This window comes from Anopheles merus, chromosome 3R (genome assembly GCF_017562075.2).
Source record: "Anopheles merus strain MAF chromosome 3R, AmerM5.1, whole genome shotgun sequence".
NCBI classification, from domain to species: Eukaryota; Metazoa; Arthropoda; class Insecta; order Diptera; family Culicidae; genus Anopheles; species Anopheles merus.
This window is the reverse complement of record NC_054084.1, coordinates 19,354,106-19,369,650: the sequence shown is the minus strand read 5'-3', so window position 1 is coordinate 19,369,650 and position 15,545 is coordinate 19,354,106. Positions and strand designations below refer to the sequence as shown.

General features: G+C 46.4%; 2 protein-coding genes across 8 annotated transcripts in view; both read left to right on the top strand.

The window, feature by feature from the left end:
* The window catches only part of LOC121595242 (cGMP-dependent protein kinase, isozyme 2 forms cD4/T1/T3A/T3B), a 128,115-nt gene extending 118,585 nt beyond the window's left edge, over positions 1-9,530 (top strand). For all 7 annotated transcript variants that reach the window (XM_041919050.1, XM_041919047.1, XM_041919048.1 and 4 more), the window contains 6 exons: positions 5,655-5,891; positions 5,971-6,120; positions 6,965-7,458; positions 7,547-7,672; positions 7,742-7,931; positions 8,001-9,530. In XM_041919050.1, the coding sequence (XP_041774984.1) occupies positions 5,655-5,891; positions 5,971-6,120; positions 6,965-7,458; positions 7,547-7,672; positions 7,742-7,931; positions 8,001-8,166 (1,363 nt within the window). In that variant the 3' untranslated portion in view covers positions 8,167-9,530. The remainder of the gene's footprint in view (positions 1-5,654; positions 5,892-5,970; positions 6,121-6,964; positions 7,459-7,546; positions 7,673-7,741; positions 7,932-8,000) is intronic.
* Positions 9,531-10,215: 685 nt separating this feature from the next.
* Positions 10,216-15,257, top strand: LOC121596672 (protein argonaute-3). The gene is made up of 3 exons (XM_041921807.1): positions 10,216-11,864; positions 12,801-14,114; positions 14,204-15,257. Exons 1-3 carry the CDS (start codon positions 10,473-10,475, stop codon positions 14,288-14,290), a joined length of 2,793 nt encoding a protein of 930 aa, XP_041777741.1. The 5' UTR covers positions 10,216-10,472; the 3' UTR covers positions 14,291-15,257.
* The last annotated feature ends 288 nt before the right edge of the window (positions 15,258-15,545 follow it).

Sequence of the window (15,545 nt, the reverse complement as noted above, 5' to 3'; positions counted from 1 at the left end):
AAACTCAACCACACAACCAACTCTACATTTCGTAGTGTAGAGATTCCATTCACTTTTTGATTCAGTTGTCGCAACCGAATGGTCAGATCAGGGCGGTTTTTGATCGGGCGGCACCCCGGCCTTTTACGTTTCCTGCCTCTCGCCTGCCTCGCAATTCTTCAAAACGCACATTGGGCAAGCTGTTTGCTTGCAACCGGTATTTCGCCCCTCGTTCGCCGGATGATAGGGTGGTGGTGGTGGGTCTCTGCTTGAAGGTAATGGTAATTGATCTTTGAACTGGTTTGCTTGAATGCTGGACCGCTTTTCGGCAGACAGGAAGAAAACGCTTATCCAGATACGCGAGCAAAACACGTCCGAAATTTGTAGTTGATGTAATAAGCAATGCAACAAAAAAAAGAAAACAACAAAAAGCTCTCATTGTAATATGTTCAAAAGCCTCTATTTATTGTCCCAACGCAAGACAGCATAAATATAAATAGCTTTTTGCACCCAACGACACCACCCTTGTTATGCGCCTCCAATGTTACATGCAATGCGTTTTAACCCCGTTTTTATTCACGAGGAAATCGCATCGGGGGTGCGATGTGAGGTCATCTGCGTTGCGTAAAAGCGTACTTTACGAATATGTCATACCGTTGATTAACGAGCGGCGGCTCGCCCTCCCCTGATCGATCGGTGAAAGGATCACGAAAACTGTTCACACACAAACGGCCCGGCTGATTGCCAATTTATTACCCTGCCCCGTGGCGTTACAGCATGTGCTTTTAATTGTGCATCGGAAGCGCAACCCGTCATAAAAGCGCATTCCCTTCCACCCAAACCCTACTTCTAGTGCTTATTGTTTTGTGTATAATGTTCGGGTTACTTAAGACCTCCACAAGGAAAGGACAGACACGTCACAAGGATCACGCGGACTGCTGTGCCTCCTCCAGTACGCTTGGGAGAGCCACTGCTGCGTGACATAAACCCACGAAACCTGTTTCCCTGACATAATGTCCTCTCGGTGTGGGGACCACAACATTTTTTTTTTTTTGGACACAAAAGTTCGCCCATTTCGGGTGCTGCTGCTCTACATCTCGCACTACGCCGGGAGTTGAGAAAGTTGTTTCATGTCTCTCGGTCTGCAATGATGATGGATTTTAACCATTCCACATGTTTTGGGCGGCAGGCCCGCTTTCGCTACTTCCAATTACGCCATCGGGAGACCCATCAGGATCCAATGGTGGCTGCAAATGTGGTCTTGCAACTTTTGTCGCCCTCGCTGGAAGAGAGAGGGAACGGTAAGGAAGGAAGGAAAGCAAAAAAAAACTGAAATCGAAAGCATCCCCCGGGGGCAGGTTTTTTTTTCGTTTAATAGATGATTCATTTCGTTCGTTCGACCAGTTCGGGTGTGGGGTATGCTGTGTGTTTGTGCTGCAGTTCGTGAGTTTTGACAGTGTTGTTAGATGTGAGGAGGAATGGGGCACATTTTTACACCTCACCTCACACAATCGTTTAATGATCGTGCCACAATCATCCCGTAATGGATGTGTTTATTGCGGTAGCATTTAGCCCGGAGCGTTTAAAGCGACGACGCGCTGTGGACAAATTTTGAACGAGTTACATGAATGTATGCCTGCAACTCGATCAATCGATCGAGTGTGGAAATGGGGCTCTCTCTCTCATTTCCTAAGATCGTGTGTAACGGACAAAGGCGAACCAGTTTGCGGTGAAAGAAGGTTGTGTACATGGGTTGTTTGAATTAACTGTTTTGATGACAGTGATTGACGTTGGGCCCCAAACAGTTTGATTTATGTTGAGCAATTGGGGATAGGAAAGCAACTTAAGGTTCAAACAAAGTAGTACAATATTAAGCTACATCAACTGATCAGTAACAAAACAAAAGATCATCTACTGATCTGAGGGTTATGCTTCAGGTTTTCAGCCAATATGCCCTTAACATCCTAACTAACGATTTAGGAGCCAACAAAAGATTGTTCCTCCTTATTCCTGTGATCTTATTATCAATGTTAACTAAAGGTGTTCAAAATAATTGTTAGAATGTACGTTATTCAGGTTCCGTACGTTATTCAGGGTCCAATACTAGACGTTTATAGGCACAGCCAAAGTCTTTTAGATGTACTGGCTATTAAACGATCTAATGAAGATCAAACAGTATGAGGATTCAGTCGAGTAACTCGTGATATGTAATGAAAAGTCAAATTTCATTCTGCACCACCTCGTCACAGGATTTTTGGACTCCATTTCAATCAAGTCTTACTGATCATTGGTGTCTAAATGATGCCTTGACAAGACATCTTGCAATGAGAACATGACAACAAGACATTTAGCAATATCGCTTACCATTGATATAAAGGAAGGGAGCTTTAGAAGTCTAGAAGGAAATTTGAAGAACAGATTTTCGAGAAGACTGGTACATAGAGCTACTGGTCGGACGTGGAATCAGGACAGCCTCTTCATGCCAATGACTATAACCTGTTAGGATAGCGTATTGAATTTGTTGCTCCACATACTAATAATGGAGTGCCTTATGATTCCAGATAGCTTCAGAGCTTTCAGAAGAACAAGTTCAGGTTATCTTATTTCTTTTTTAAAGATTGCTTTCCAACGAGTTCAGAAATTGGTAGATTTTCTACAGGAAATGACATGGTATCTTATATCCAAGATACATAAGTATCTTTAGAAGCCTTCTAAATCAATGAAGAAGCTAGAAGATCGTTCTAACAGTATCTCCTATTCTAGCGGTCGGCAAACTTTGTGATTGAAAGAGTCAAATTCTACAAAAATGTTCGTAGACTTTCACGTGAAGAGCCAAATTGTTAAACCAAGAGCAACAATGTGTGAAAGTTCAATGACATATATGAACTGCTTAGATCCGCCATCTCGATATCAAGCTCGCGGAGCTCGCGAGCCGTACTTTACCGATCGCTGTCCTTTTCTAGTTCTGTTGGATGTGTCTTCAGAAGACCTCATCAAGTAATCAAGCGGGGACATTGTCCAGTCTCAGCTTGCTATCTCTTCTCACTTCCTAAGATCATTCTGATCATGCTCACGGAACGTTATCATTATCATAATTCTCGCGGATGAAAATCGTTCCCATGGATATAAGAACAAACAACACTCCAAAGCGCGCCTTCCGATTCATAATAAACCATTTTCGCTACGCTTCTAGCAGTGAAGCGCCGTCTTGTTCCCATCAAAATCTCTCCAACGCCGGCGAAATGGAGCGGGGGATTGGGTGGGCCTTCCCGGACCACATACCGTTGATGACTTCATCAAGCCGCTCTCGGAGCGAAACCAATTGCAATTCTTTCACATCCGCACAAGAGCCCACAAGAACGATTAAGCGGGAAGCGTGTTGGGTGAAACAGAACGTCCCGGCTGGCCGTCCGCCGACTGCGCCGGTGCTAAGTCTTCATTCTCAAGTCTTCAAAATCCCATTTACTCGCCACCTTCAGGGCACGTTTGGCACGCGAATTAGTGGCGGTTGGGATGTCCATTTTTTTGGTAGTTTCTTTTCCCTTCAAGTTCTCAAATGACTTGAAAAGAACAGCCTTTTTTTGCACGTTCGCGCAAACCATTTGTTTGGCGTTCTATTATCGTTTAATTTGTTTCTTGCCGCGGCTACTGCTGCCGCTGCTGCTACTGCTATCGCTTGCTCCTGGCCCCAGACACACTCTGTGTGAGAGCCTTCTGGGGGTGTGGGAAGGCCATCGTCGGGGGGTGTTCTTTTACGACGGTGGCTTCTGTGTGTTGTTGCACCTGATGTCGGTGACTGCAGAAGAAATATATTTGCCCCGAGCATGATACCGGCTCAGCTGGCAGCGTGTGAACAGGTCTCATTCATTCATTCATTCATTCCCCCGGCAGCTTTGTAATTAACGCATTATTTCATCGCGCTCTTTTTTCGCGTTGGTTCTTTTGTCCGGCGGCCGCCACCGAGAGCGAAGGAGATGGGTGGCCTTCACGGCGGTATCATGTTGGCAGGGGCGATTCAAGACGAATTGATTAGTTAATAGATTTTCCATTTTTCTTATTACCATCGCATCGAGTCACAGTAGGAGTCTTTTTGTACCTTCAGGTATTCCTATCTGCGCTTTGTTTTCGATGCTGTGTGCAATGTGGCAGCACATTCCGATTGTTGCAACCTGTGCTGCACTTGATTTAATAGTGAGTGCAGCGCCGCTTATGCAGTCGCGTGCCATTCGATTTGTGATGCAAAGAGGGATGATGGGAGGCCCCGTGATGATCCCACCCCAATCGTCACATAATGTGTGTGTGTGTTGTGAGAATGATGTTGGCGTGTGTGGTTGGCGAGGGAGGAGCGTTATGATGACATAAGATATTGCTAACTCCCAAAGGGGGAACATGGGGGAAAGTTCATTGGAAAGAGTTCCTGAAAAGAGAGAGAGAAAAAGTACATTAAATCGTTTACAATTCTGGAGCAACAAAAAGAAACAATTATGCATGGGGAGAAAACAAAGATGCATTTCAGTGCAGATTTCTGCATTTTGTATGCAGTTTTGCATTAAAAGCTGCCGTTATAAATTGCAAACTCTCGGTTCAGGTGCCATCAAATCGGACAACTCAGTGTCTTATTCAGCTTGTGTTGCTACTTTTCCTTTGAAGTTCTCACATTTAAGACGTGCGCTGGAACGGCACAAAAACCAAATACCGTTCGTTTATCTTGCATTTATAATGGCACACACACACACACATACACTCTTTCCGACCACCGTGACCTACTAACTCATTCTCCATAAAACCTTCCTTTCCATCGATGGTAAATTAAACCCTCTCCCCGGACGGCACCAAAACGCAGTCAAAATCTACTGGTCGGCTCCCCAGGGCCATCATTACACCCGGGCACACACAACCAAGCGGCGTGTGTGTGTGTGGTGGGTAATGTGACATGCATAATCAATTCCCCACGTTGACCCTCATCGTTCATCCTCAAAGACGAACCGTCAAACCGTATTTATGACACCCGCACAAACACACTTGGAACGCATTAAACCGCGAAAAAAAGCATATGCAACACAACACAACAGAAACTACATGGTGGCATCAACCTCGGCTGTGGTCACGGTTTAGGACATTACCCTTGACTGCTGGGGCTTCCCGTTCCCCCTCCCCGATGATAGTTAGTGCCGCTGGACACGGTGTGTTTGTGCGTGTACTTACCTTTTTTCCCTTACACTGATCAGGGCCACGTTACGCCAAAACGCATTATTCTGCGCACCGCATGTGTGGCTAAAAACTCACCACCACCCGCCGGTACTATTGTTTGCATGCCGGATGGAGCCGGCTAAACACTGGTCAAAACACCAGGTTTGGGGCAACCAGCTTGGGCAATGTTTACACCCGGTATGGTCGTACGGTCAACTCTGTCGGAGCGTTTTTATGCGTGCTTTCGCACCTGCTAAACAATGGGATCTAGTTGCCCTTGGGCAACCATGTCCACTGCTGCAAACCAGGATTTAAATGGTTGTTGAAAATTGTTGAATCAAAGTAACCGTAACCATCATCCCACACCGGTTTGTTGATTGTTTCTGGGTAATTCTGTTTGATTTAGATACATTTAATGTCCTGTGACGTCATTTTTTAAAAGTACTTTTCCACTCCTAACGCTGGTTCTTTTCTCTCTATTTCAGTGTGCCGATCTTCAAAAACCTCCCGGAGGACACGCTGTGCAAAATATCGGACGTGCTGGAGGAGTGCTACTACCAGAAGGGTGACTACATCATCCGCCAGGGTGCCCGCGGCGACACGTTCTTCATCATCTCGAAGGGCCAGGTGCGCGTCACGATACGCCAGCCGGACACGCAGGAGGAGAAGTTCATCCGCACGCTCGGGAAGGGTGATTTCTTCGGCGAGAAGGCACTGCAAGGGTAAGTAGGGACACTCCTTTAGAGGGGGATTGAGTGATCGCTAACAAAGTGTTTTTATTTTCCTCTCCGAAAAAAACAGTGATGATCTACGCACGGCAAACATTATCTGTGACTCACCGGAAGGCGTCACCTGCCTGGTGATTGACCGGGACACGTTCAACCAGCTGATCTCGAACCTGGACGAAATCCGAAACCGCTACAACGACGAGGGTGTTAGCCAGCGGAAGAAGTAAGTAAAGTCTGTAGTGAGGGGTAAAGTTGGCTAAAATCCGGAGTCATATCCGATCCGACTCCGGAAGGCAGGTCCGTCCTGCATTAGCCGGAGTAGTCTAGGGTCGTTCGAAGTCGTCTGGAGTCGCCCGATGTTGCCTAGAGTCACCTGAAGTCGTCCACAATCACTCGAAGTCGTCCGGAGTTATCTGAAGTCGTTCAGAGTTGGAGTTATCCGAATTCGTCTAGAGTCGCCCGATGTCGCCTAGAGTCATCTGAAGTTGTCCGTAATCATCCGGAGTCATCCGGAGTTATCCGGAGACATCCGAAGACGTTCAGAGTCGGAGTCATCCGAAGTCGTCCGGAGTAGTCTGCAGTCGTCTGGAGTCTTCCGGAGTCGTCCGGAGTCGGAGTCGTCCGAAGTCGGAGTCGTCCGAAGTCGGAGTCGTCCGAAGTCGTCCTGAGTCAGAGTCATCCGGAGTCGGTCAGAGTCGTCCTGACTTTGCCGAAGATGGCCGGTACAAAATTTTTGGGGTCAGGCATTTCATATCCGTCTCCGGCATCCCTTGACTCCGATCGACTCAAATTACTATTCTTAGAACTAAAGACCTGTTTAATAAGTTTTCGCGTAAAGGGAAAGAAGAAATACCCCGAATTGAAATGCCTCTGGCTGACTCCGAACGACTCCGACTTCGGACAACTCCGGGCGGAACCAGTGGTTTCGATTTTGCCGGAGTCGGTATCGCACTAACAATAGCCGGACAAAGCCAAACGAACAAAGTCGGACTAAAAGCCTGGCACTATGCCTGCGAGTTGAGATCAGTGTCCTAATCACGCGTCTTCCTACTCTTTTTTTTTTTAAGGATTTGGGAAGAGTTCCGAGAGGTGAAGCTGTCCGATCTGCGCGTCATCTCGACGCTCGGCGTCGGTGGCTTTGGGCGGGTGGAGCTGGTCCAGCTTGCCCAGGACAAGTCGCGCTCGTTCGCGCTGAAGCAGATGAAGAAGGCACAGATCGTGGAGACGCGCCAGCAGCAGCACATCATGTCGGAGAAGGAGATCATGAGCGAGGCGAACAGTGACTTTATCGTGAAGCTGTTCAAAACGTTCAAGGACCGCAAGTACCTGTACATGCTGATGGAAAGCTGCCTGGGCGGGGAGCTGTGGACGATCTTGCGCGACCGTGGCCACTTCGATGATGGCACTACGCGCTTTTACACGGCTTGCGTGGTGGAGGCGTTTGATTATCTGCACTCGCGCAACATTATCTATCGCGATCTGAAGCCGGAGAATCTGCTGCTGGATGTGTCGGGGTACGTGAAGCTGGTGGACTTTGGATTCGCTAAGAAGCTGCAATCAGGTAAGGAGAGAAAGAGAGCGCGCGAGATACGTTTTGGTGAATTCAAGATGCTCATGATCTGTTTTGGTTCGGCGAATCTTCTCAACAGGTCGCAAAACATGGACGTTCTGCGGTACGCCAGAGTACGTAGCGCCGGAAGTTATTCTTAACCGTGGCCATGACATCAGTGCCGACTATTGGTCGCTTGGAGTGCTCATGTTTGAGCTGCTGACTGGTAAGTTTTCGCTCATATTAATGAGTGGTGCCTGTGGATCTCTTCTAATGACTTCTCGTTTTTTCCCAGGTACGCCACCGTTCACTGGAGCCGATCCGATGCGCACGTACAACATCATCCTGAAGGGTATCGATGCGATCGAGTTCCCGCGCAACATCACCCGCAACGCCAGTGCGCTGATCAAGAAGCTGTGCCGGGACAATCCGACCGAGCGTCTCGGCTACCAGCGAGGCGGCATCAGTGAAATCCAAAAGCACAAGTAAGTGTGTTTGACGCCTGTTGAAGAGTTCCTCCGGACACTAATAATGCTCTTGATTCTTTCCTACAGATGGTTCGATGGCTTCTACTGGGAAGGATTGCGGAATCGTTCACTGCCGCCGCCGATCCTACCCAAGGTGCAGAGCGTCGTCGATACCGCCAACTTTGATGACTATCCGGCCGATCCGGATGGTCCTCCGCCGGATGATCTGTCCGGGTGGGACGATGATTTCTAAGCGAAACGTGTCCCCTCTTGCCTGCTGTGCGCTCTTTGATGAAAGATCTTTTTCGCGCTAAACACTTCCTAAAGAAAGTTTTGCTTCTTCTCTCCCCCCGTGCGTCCCGTGCAATAAGGTTACATTTTCGTGCGTTTTTTGTTTTCGTTTTTGCTTCATTTTGATGAATGAGAGAGAGACAGTAAGAAAGAGAGCCAGCGATAGAAGTTTGAACGTTCATTTCGTCTGTCGTCTAGCGCTTGGTTGAACGTTTGGTTGATCCTTTTGGAGTGAACGAGGTGTTTGTGGTGGTCTGTCTTGTGCACGGGGACGGTGTAGCGTTTTATACATATATTTTAAAAGTTTTATCATTTTTTTTAATCAGAAAAGAAGAAAAAAAGGTGCAGAAACAGAAAGGCAGTCAATTGCAGAGTGTACTTTCGTTTTTAAATGGAAAAGAAGAGAAAGTGTCCTTAAACAATTAGTTATACGTTTAACAAATAATAGCAAAAAAAAACAAGAATTAGAGGATTGAGCACAGCATCGTCCATGTCATATGTGTGAGATGACAGGGTCGGAAAAGGGGAGAAGAAACTGTTGATTATGATTGTGTACTGCTTTTGTACTTCCCTGTTGTTTCTTCTTCGATAGTTGTTTTCCATCCTGAATGATCCTTTCTCGTTAGAGCTCACTTACAACGACCATCTTACCATGTGGTTTGCCTTAGCTAACAAAAAAGCCCCAATTTTTAATGCTAACATCTCCCTCTCTCTCTTTATACCCCGTTACTTCAGCTAATTGTTGGTCAGAATTTAAACACCCCGATAATAACCCCGATATTTGTTGGACGCTAATTGATAATGATAACGTTTGGTTAGCGAGAACTGGAGAGAGAGAGAGAAAGAGAAACGAATGTATGTTTGTATGTGTGTGTGTTGCGTGCGTGCGTGTATGTTGTTCAATTTGTGCAATCGAGATTCTGTAAAATATACATATTAAAAAATGCAAAGTCTGTACATAACAAAAAAAAAACAATGCGCGTCAAAATTCACGTGTTAGGTGCATATATGTGTAGAGAAAAACAAACAAGCAAAAACAACAGAATTGGTTCGCGGTTTAACGTTTCTTTTTGCTTTCCCTTTTTTCATACGATCATTTATCCAGTGTCTATATGGCTTAATAGAATGGTTCGTTGTTTAAATTGTTATTTTAAAATTGAGCGCATGGTCGTGAGTGCGTATGTGTGGTTGGTAGCCCGAAGGAGAACCATGTGCAGAACTAGTTTCCTTTTCAGCAGCTGATTAGAAATCAGAGTTTAGCTTCTAGCATCGTTTAAAACTGAGAAGAAAAAAAAACAATAAATTCGTAATCCGTGTAATTTCGAGTGTGGTGGTGTGTGCCGTTTAATTTGGTAGGCTACTAGTTTGGCTTTTGGCCCAGAAAGAAATTTAAAAAAAAAATCAAAAGAAATTTGGCCCAGATTGAAGGAATTGAAGAGTCGGCGGGTCAGTGCTTTGTGAAAAGCTATATTTTTCTTGTATATTTTTCACATTAGCTAAAAAAACTAATTTTATATAAATTGTTTCGGATTTAAGAAAGAGACAAGGTAGAAATTCTCAAAATACAACTTAATGCGGTAATTTAAACATTTCTTCAATTATTTTTCATGGAGATTCAACTCAAAAAATGCACAAACAAACATCCCCTACAAGTTTTACTTACTTTATTTGTGTTTTCATACGTACTTCGACACTTTCCACTCCTGGACATAGAAAGTTCAACGGAAAATACGAATTCTGCATTGACGTTTTGTCATCCACACGACCATCTGTCATAAGCGAGTGACATATCAACTGTGGTAATTTACGTTGTTTGTGTTGCTTCTTTTGCACCAAACACTTCTCGCTTAACTTTACGTGTAGTGTTATCAGAAAAAAAATGCATGAAATTTATTGTTGTGCTTTTATGTTCTGTTATCAGTAAAAATTGCCCAACTAGCATCCTCAAACCGCATCACAAAACCTGCGTATTGGTTTGCGCGCGGTGGAAACCGTGCAGAAGCCGCGTGACAGGTAGGCGCTGTCAAGTTTCGCCTCGCAACAACACAATAGAACTCGCAGTGGCAATTTCTCGCGAAGAACGCACGTTTCGCATTGTTCTCTGGCTTCACAATCGAAGGTTCTTTGACCGCCGCTTGTAGATAGCAGTTAGCGCCTGTGAAAATCGTGAAAAAGGGAAGCTTTGGTATCAAGAATCGTGCGTGTTTCATCTCTTGCCTGTGACCAGGGACTCTCCTCCTCCTCCTCCTCCGTATATACACTGCCGAGATGAGTTCACGGAAGGATTTTTTTCGGTCGATAATAGAATCCTCCTCATCGATCGGTGGCTCGAACAACGATTCGGCGAACGCTACCTCACAGAACCTCGACAGTGGGTACCGTACGGGCGTAACGACCAGCGGCGAGGAACCGACCGCACCGTTGCCAGTTCAGGGCCGTGGACGAGCATGGGCACTTTCGTCGCTTGGTGTGACGATGGCACCGCCGGCCGATGCGGCGGCACCGCTGGTGACGCCGATGGAAAACCTCGTCATGGGAGGACGGGGCCGATTTTTGCAGAAGCTTCTGAGTCAAGCCGCCCCGACCGCGGCCACGGTAGAGCCACCGGCGGATACGACCGTTCCGATCTCGTCGGCCACCTCCGGAGCGGGAACGGCATCGATCAAGGACAGCGACGCTCGGTCGGTCGCATCAAGGCAGGCGTCGGACGTTACCAAGGCGGAGGATTCGTTTGTGCTGCGTGAATGCAAGGAGCAGGGCGAGCCGGTCATACGCATCGGAAAGGAGGGCAACCCGCTGCACCTGATGGGCAACTTCATGGAGCTGAAGTGCGAGCCGGATCGCGGTATCTTCCTGTACACGGTCGACTTTAGCCCGCCGATCGATGCGAAGCGCACCCGCCAGCGGTGCATCGACAGCCACAAGGACGTGTTCGGGACGGCGTACACGTTCGACGGGCACATACTGCTGCTGCCGAAAGCGTTGGAGCAGGAGCGGTTCAAGCTGGCGTCGAAACATCCGACCGAGGGTACGCCCGTCACGCTGTCGGTGGTGTTCCGCGTGCAGCAGCAGATGAGCCAGAATGTGGCGTTCTACAACAAGCTGTTCCGGCGCATCATGTACATGCTGCAGCTGTCCGAGATGGGCCGCAAGCACTTCGATCCGACGCAGGCCCGCATCATACCGCAGCACAAGCTGGAGATTTGGCCCGGGTTCGTGACGGCGGTGAACGAGTTCGAGGGCGGGCTGATGCTGAACCTGGACGTTACGCACCGCGTGCTGATGCAAACGACGGTGTACACGCACATCAAGATGCTGGCCCAGGCCCGCGGTGGACAGTTTCGGGAGAACGTGCTGAAGTCGCTGCTCGGGGCGGTCGTGCTGACGCGGTACAACAAGAAAACGTACCGCATCGATGATGTGTGCTTCGACACGAACCCGCTCAGCACGTTCCGGTACGGGGAGCGGGACATCTCGTACGTGGAGTACTACAAGGAGCAGTACGGGCTGGAAATTAAGGACCACCAGCAGCCCCTGTTGCTGAACCGGTCGGAGCGGCGCGTGGTGGGGAAGACCGAGCCGGAGGAGATGATTGTTTGCCTGGTGCCGGAGATTTGCTTCCTGACCGGGTTGACCGATGAGATGCGAAACGATCATAAGGTACATTTGGGGGTGTAGATTGGAGATGCAAATATTGTTCTGGAAATGGTAGTTCCTTGTTTTTACTGTAAATATTAACGAAAAATCTGGCTAATTCGATATTTCAATAGTTTATTTTTATCTTTTTACTATTTTTGTTTCAAAAATACGTCTCTAAAACCGGTTTTATTAACTTTCTATGTTAGACTAATTAGGTTTTTTTAATTATGGGTTGCTTCTGCCGATTACTTTTATTCATTAAGTGCATTTTATTCTGATGATTATTATACTACACTTAGTGATCCAACGAAAGTGAACGTAATTTTTTATCTTATTATTTATAAATATTTAACATTTTTGAGATTTTTTTTAAATCCAAATTTGATGAGTTTATTGATTAGGGGAACGGGGGGTAGTTTCGACACCTTACGGGTCGCTTAATGGCAAAACTTTTGCCAGTGTAAACTTACTAGTAGACATTGAAAAAGCTTTTTTAATTCATTATGCACCGTCTTACGAGAAACTACGGTTTCTGCAATTATTTTGATAACATTTTGATAAAAATTAAAAAAAAAGTATGTTTTTTGTTGCACCATGACTGCAGTGCGGGTGAGATCGACACCATTATGGGGTAAAATCGACACCCTTTGGGGTGATTTGGACACATTGATTATAACTGTTAAAATAACAAACTCAGATGGCCGGTCATTTTTTTTTATTGAAGATTAACAAAGTATTTAGTACCAATTGTAAGAAAAAATAACATAAAACATTTTTGAAATATGTGAAAAAAAAGAAGTTACAAGCAAGAACAAATATTTCCTTACTGATTGCTAATTAGTCATGGGAATGTAACCAGTTACCGTTCATTATATTTTAATTTTTAAAATATGCTAAATGCTCATCATCATGAGGTATTTCTAATTTCTTCTCCTCTTTTTCCTCCCCCCCCCCCAGGTAATGCGCGATATTGCAACGTACACGCGCATCACACCGAACCAGCGGCTCGTGGCGATGCGCCAGTTTTGCGAGAATGTGAACAAAAACGAAGCCGCCCGCAAGCTGCTCTCCTCCTGGGGGCTCGAGCTGATGATCACCCCGAAGGTGATGATGGGTCGGCAGCTCCAACCCGAAAACATCACGTCCGGCGGGGGTGTGGTGGGCAGCGCCGGCCCGAACGTCGACTACACCCGCCAAGTCACCAACAACCCGATGCTGGAGATCGTCCACATCCGCCAGTGGATGCTGCTGTACACGCAGCGCGACGAGCAGCACGCGTCCGTGTTTCGCGATTGCGTGAAGCGTACCTGCAAGCTGCTCGGGTTGGAAGTCGCCCAACCGCAGATCGAAGTGCTGCCGCAGGACGCCACCAACCTGTACGTGCAGGCGCTGCGCACACGCATCCGCCCCGGCACCCAGATCGTGGTCATCATTTGCCCGACGTCCCGGGACGATCGGTACGCCGCGATCAAGCGCATCCTCTGCACGGAGGTACCGATCCCGTCGCAGGTCATCAACGCGCGTACGCTCGCGAACGAGAAGCGTAACCGATCGGTCGTGCTGAAGGTGCTGCTGCAGATGAACTGCAAGCTCGGAGGGTCGTTGTGGGGTGTCCGCGTGCCGATCAAACGCACCATGATCTGTGGCATTGACACGTACCACGAGGCGAAGCAGCGCTCCAGCTCGGTGGCCGCGTTCGTCGGTTCGCTCGACGCTGCCTTCACGCACTGGTACTCGCGGGCGACCGTGCAGGAGCGGAAGGAGGAAATCCTGAACGGGCTGTGCGTGTCGCTCGAGAAGACGCTGCAGGCGTACCAGCGGCGCAACTGCCACCTGCCGGACAGGATCATCATTTTCCGCGATGGTGTAAGCGACGAGCAGACAAACATTTGCCGGGACTACGAGATACCGCAGCTGCAGGCGGCCTGCAAGCTGATCCAGCCGGACTACGAGCCGAAGATTACGTTCATCGTGGTGCAGAAGCGCATCATTACGCGGCTGTTCACGATGAGCCGCGGCGGTGGGGATGGTGAAGGGCAAGCGAATGCACCGCCCGGTACCGTGCTGGACAACACGGTCACACGACGGTACATGTTTGACTTTTTCCTCGTATCGCAGACGGTGCAGATGGGCACGGTGACACCGACGCATTACATCGTGCTGCGGGACGATTCCAAGTTTTCGCCCGACATTCTGCAGCAGCTGAGCTACAAGATGTGCTACATGTACTACAACTGGACCGGGACGATTCGTGTGCCGGCGTGCTGTCAGGTAGGTTGGACGGAGCAGATCCTTTGGGAGTGAACACAAACACACTGAAGCTAATGTTTACTTTCCTTTTTCTTTGCACGCAAACGCAGTACGCACACAAACTGGCATATCTTGTTGGACAGTCGGTCAAGCGAATGCCGGCAGAATCGTTGAACGACAAGCTGTTCTACCTGTAACAAAGCGCACACTTTGGAGCGGCAAAGGGAGTATCTTTTTTTGCAATTGTGTTGTTCATCTCAACATCTTCAGAAATTTACCTCTTTTTTTCTATATTCTACTTGATACACATGCACTATTGACATTACGGAATTTAATCTCGTTGCTACACACGTTACTAACACATACTGATACAACACACAGATGTATTAACCTCTTTCCGTTGAGCTGTACAATCGTGAACTTATTATACATTCGTTGAACTAAGAATAAGATATGGGTTAGAATTTATGGGTTATACCAATAGAGGACTGTATAACAAACCCAAGTGCCTTAACAGATCACGCCAATTTACTTACATTTTTAGCATTAAAACGTCCTTTAGCTCGTAGAGAAGGGAAAAGCTTCATCTATTTTTTTTAATTCACTTTTTGGGAACAAATTTTAAGAACAAGTGAGATTCTTATTTCCGTTGGCAGGAACGTTCATGAATCTGAATTAAAGCTTAAACAAACAAAATCTTTTAAAAACCTATTTTTCTATTACGCTGTTTTTTTTTCTTACGCCTCTTTAAACTGCGAAACTAGCGTGTGTGCTAGAATTAGTATAAAACGCGGTCTCCAACACTTGTGAGACATTTGACATCGTGTAATATCTTTCGACTGGACTATCTCTACCATTTTATAGTTCATTCATTTTGTTGTTTAATGGATTTAAGTGAATAAGATGTAGCTTGGATGAAAACAATTATATTTTTCCCAATGCTTTTCAAATAAATAATTATTTCAGAAGTGGATCTCGTAAGTGAATTTAAGAAGTAAAACTTCAAGAGAATTACAATGTAATTTTAACTGTTAAAACTATGAACTGCTGTATCTTTGAAGAGAAGGGGGTAAGCTTTTGTTTCTCTCAAGCAAAGATTGAATTCCAAAGACTGACGTTGATGTTATAAGAATTTGTGGAAGGTGTCAAATTGTGGACCAAACAGAAAAAAAGGAAATCGCGTATGAAATAAACAGAAGCTTTATAAGAAAATTTCGCTGTAAAGTGCCAGTACCATGGATCGAATCATCCGAAAAACTAAAAGTATGTTTCGTCGTTAACTTATCTTATTGTTTCTTAGAGATTGTAGAATCGGGTTTGATGCGAATTTTGCGAATTTAATGAACTAAATTCAGTAGAAACGAAATGTTTAGTCAAATCAAACCAGCAAGCTAAAGAAAAGCTAGCAATTATACAAAACTTAAATATTTGGTTGAAATCAGACTAACTAAC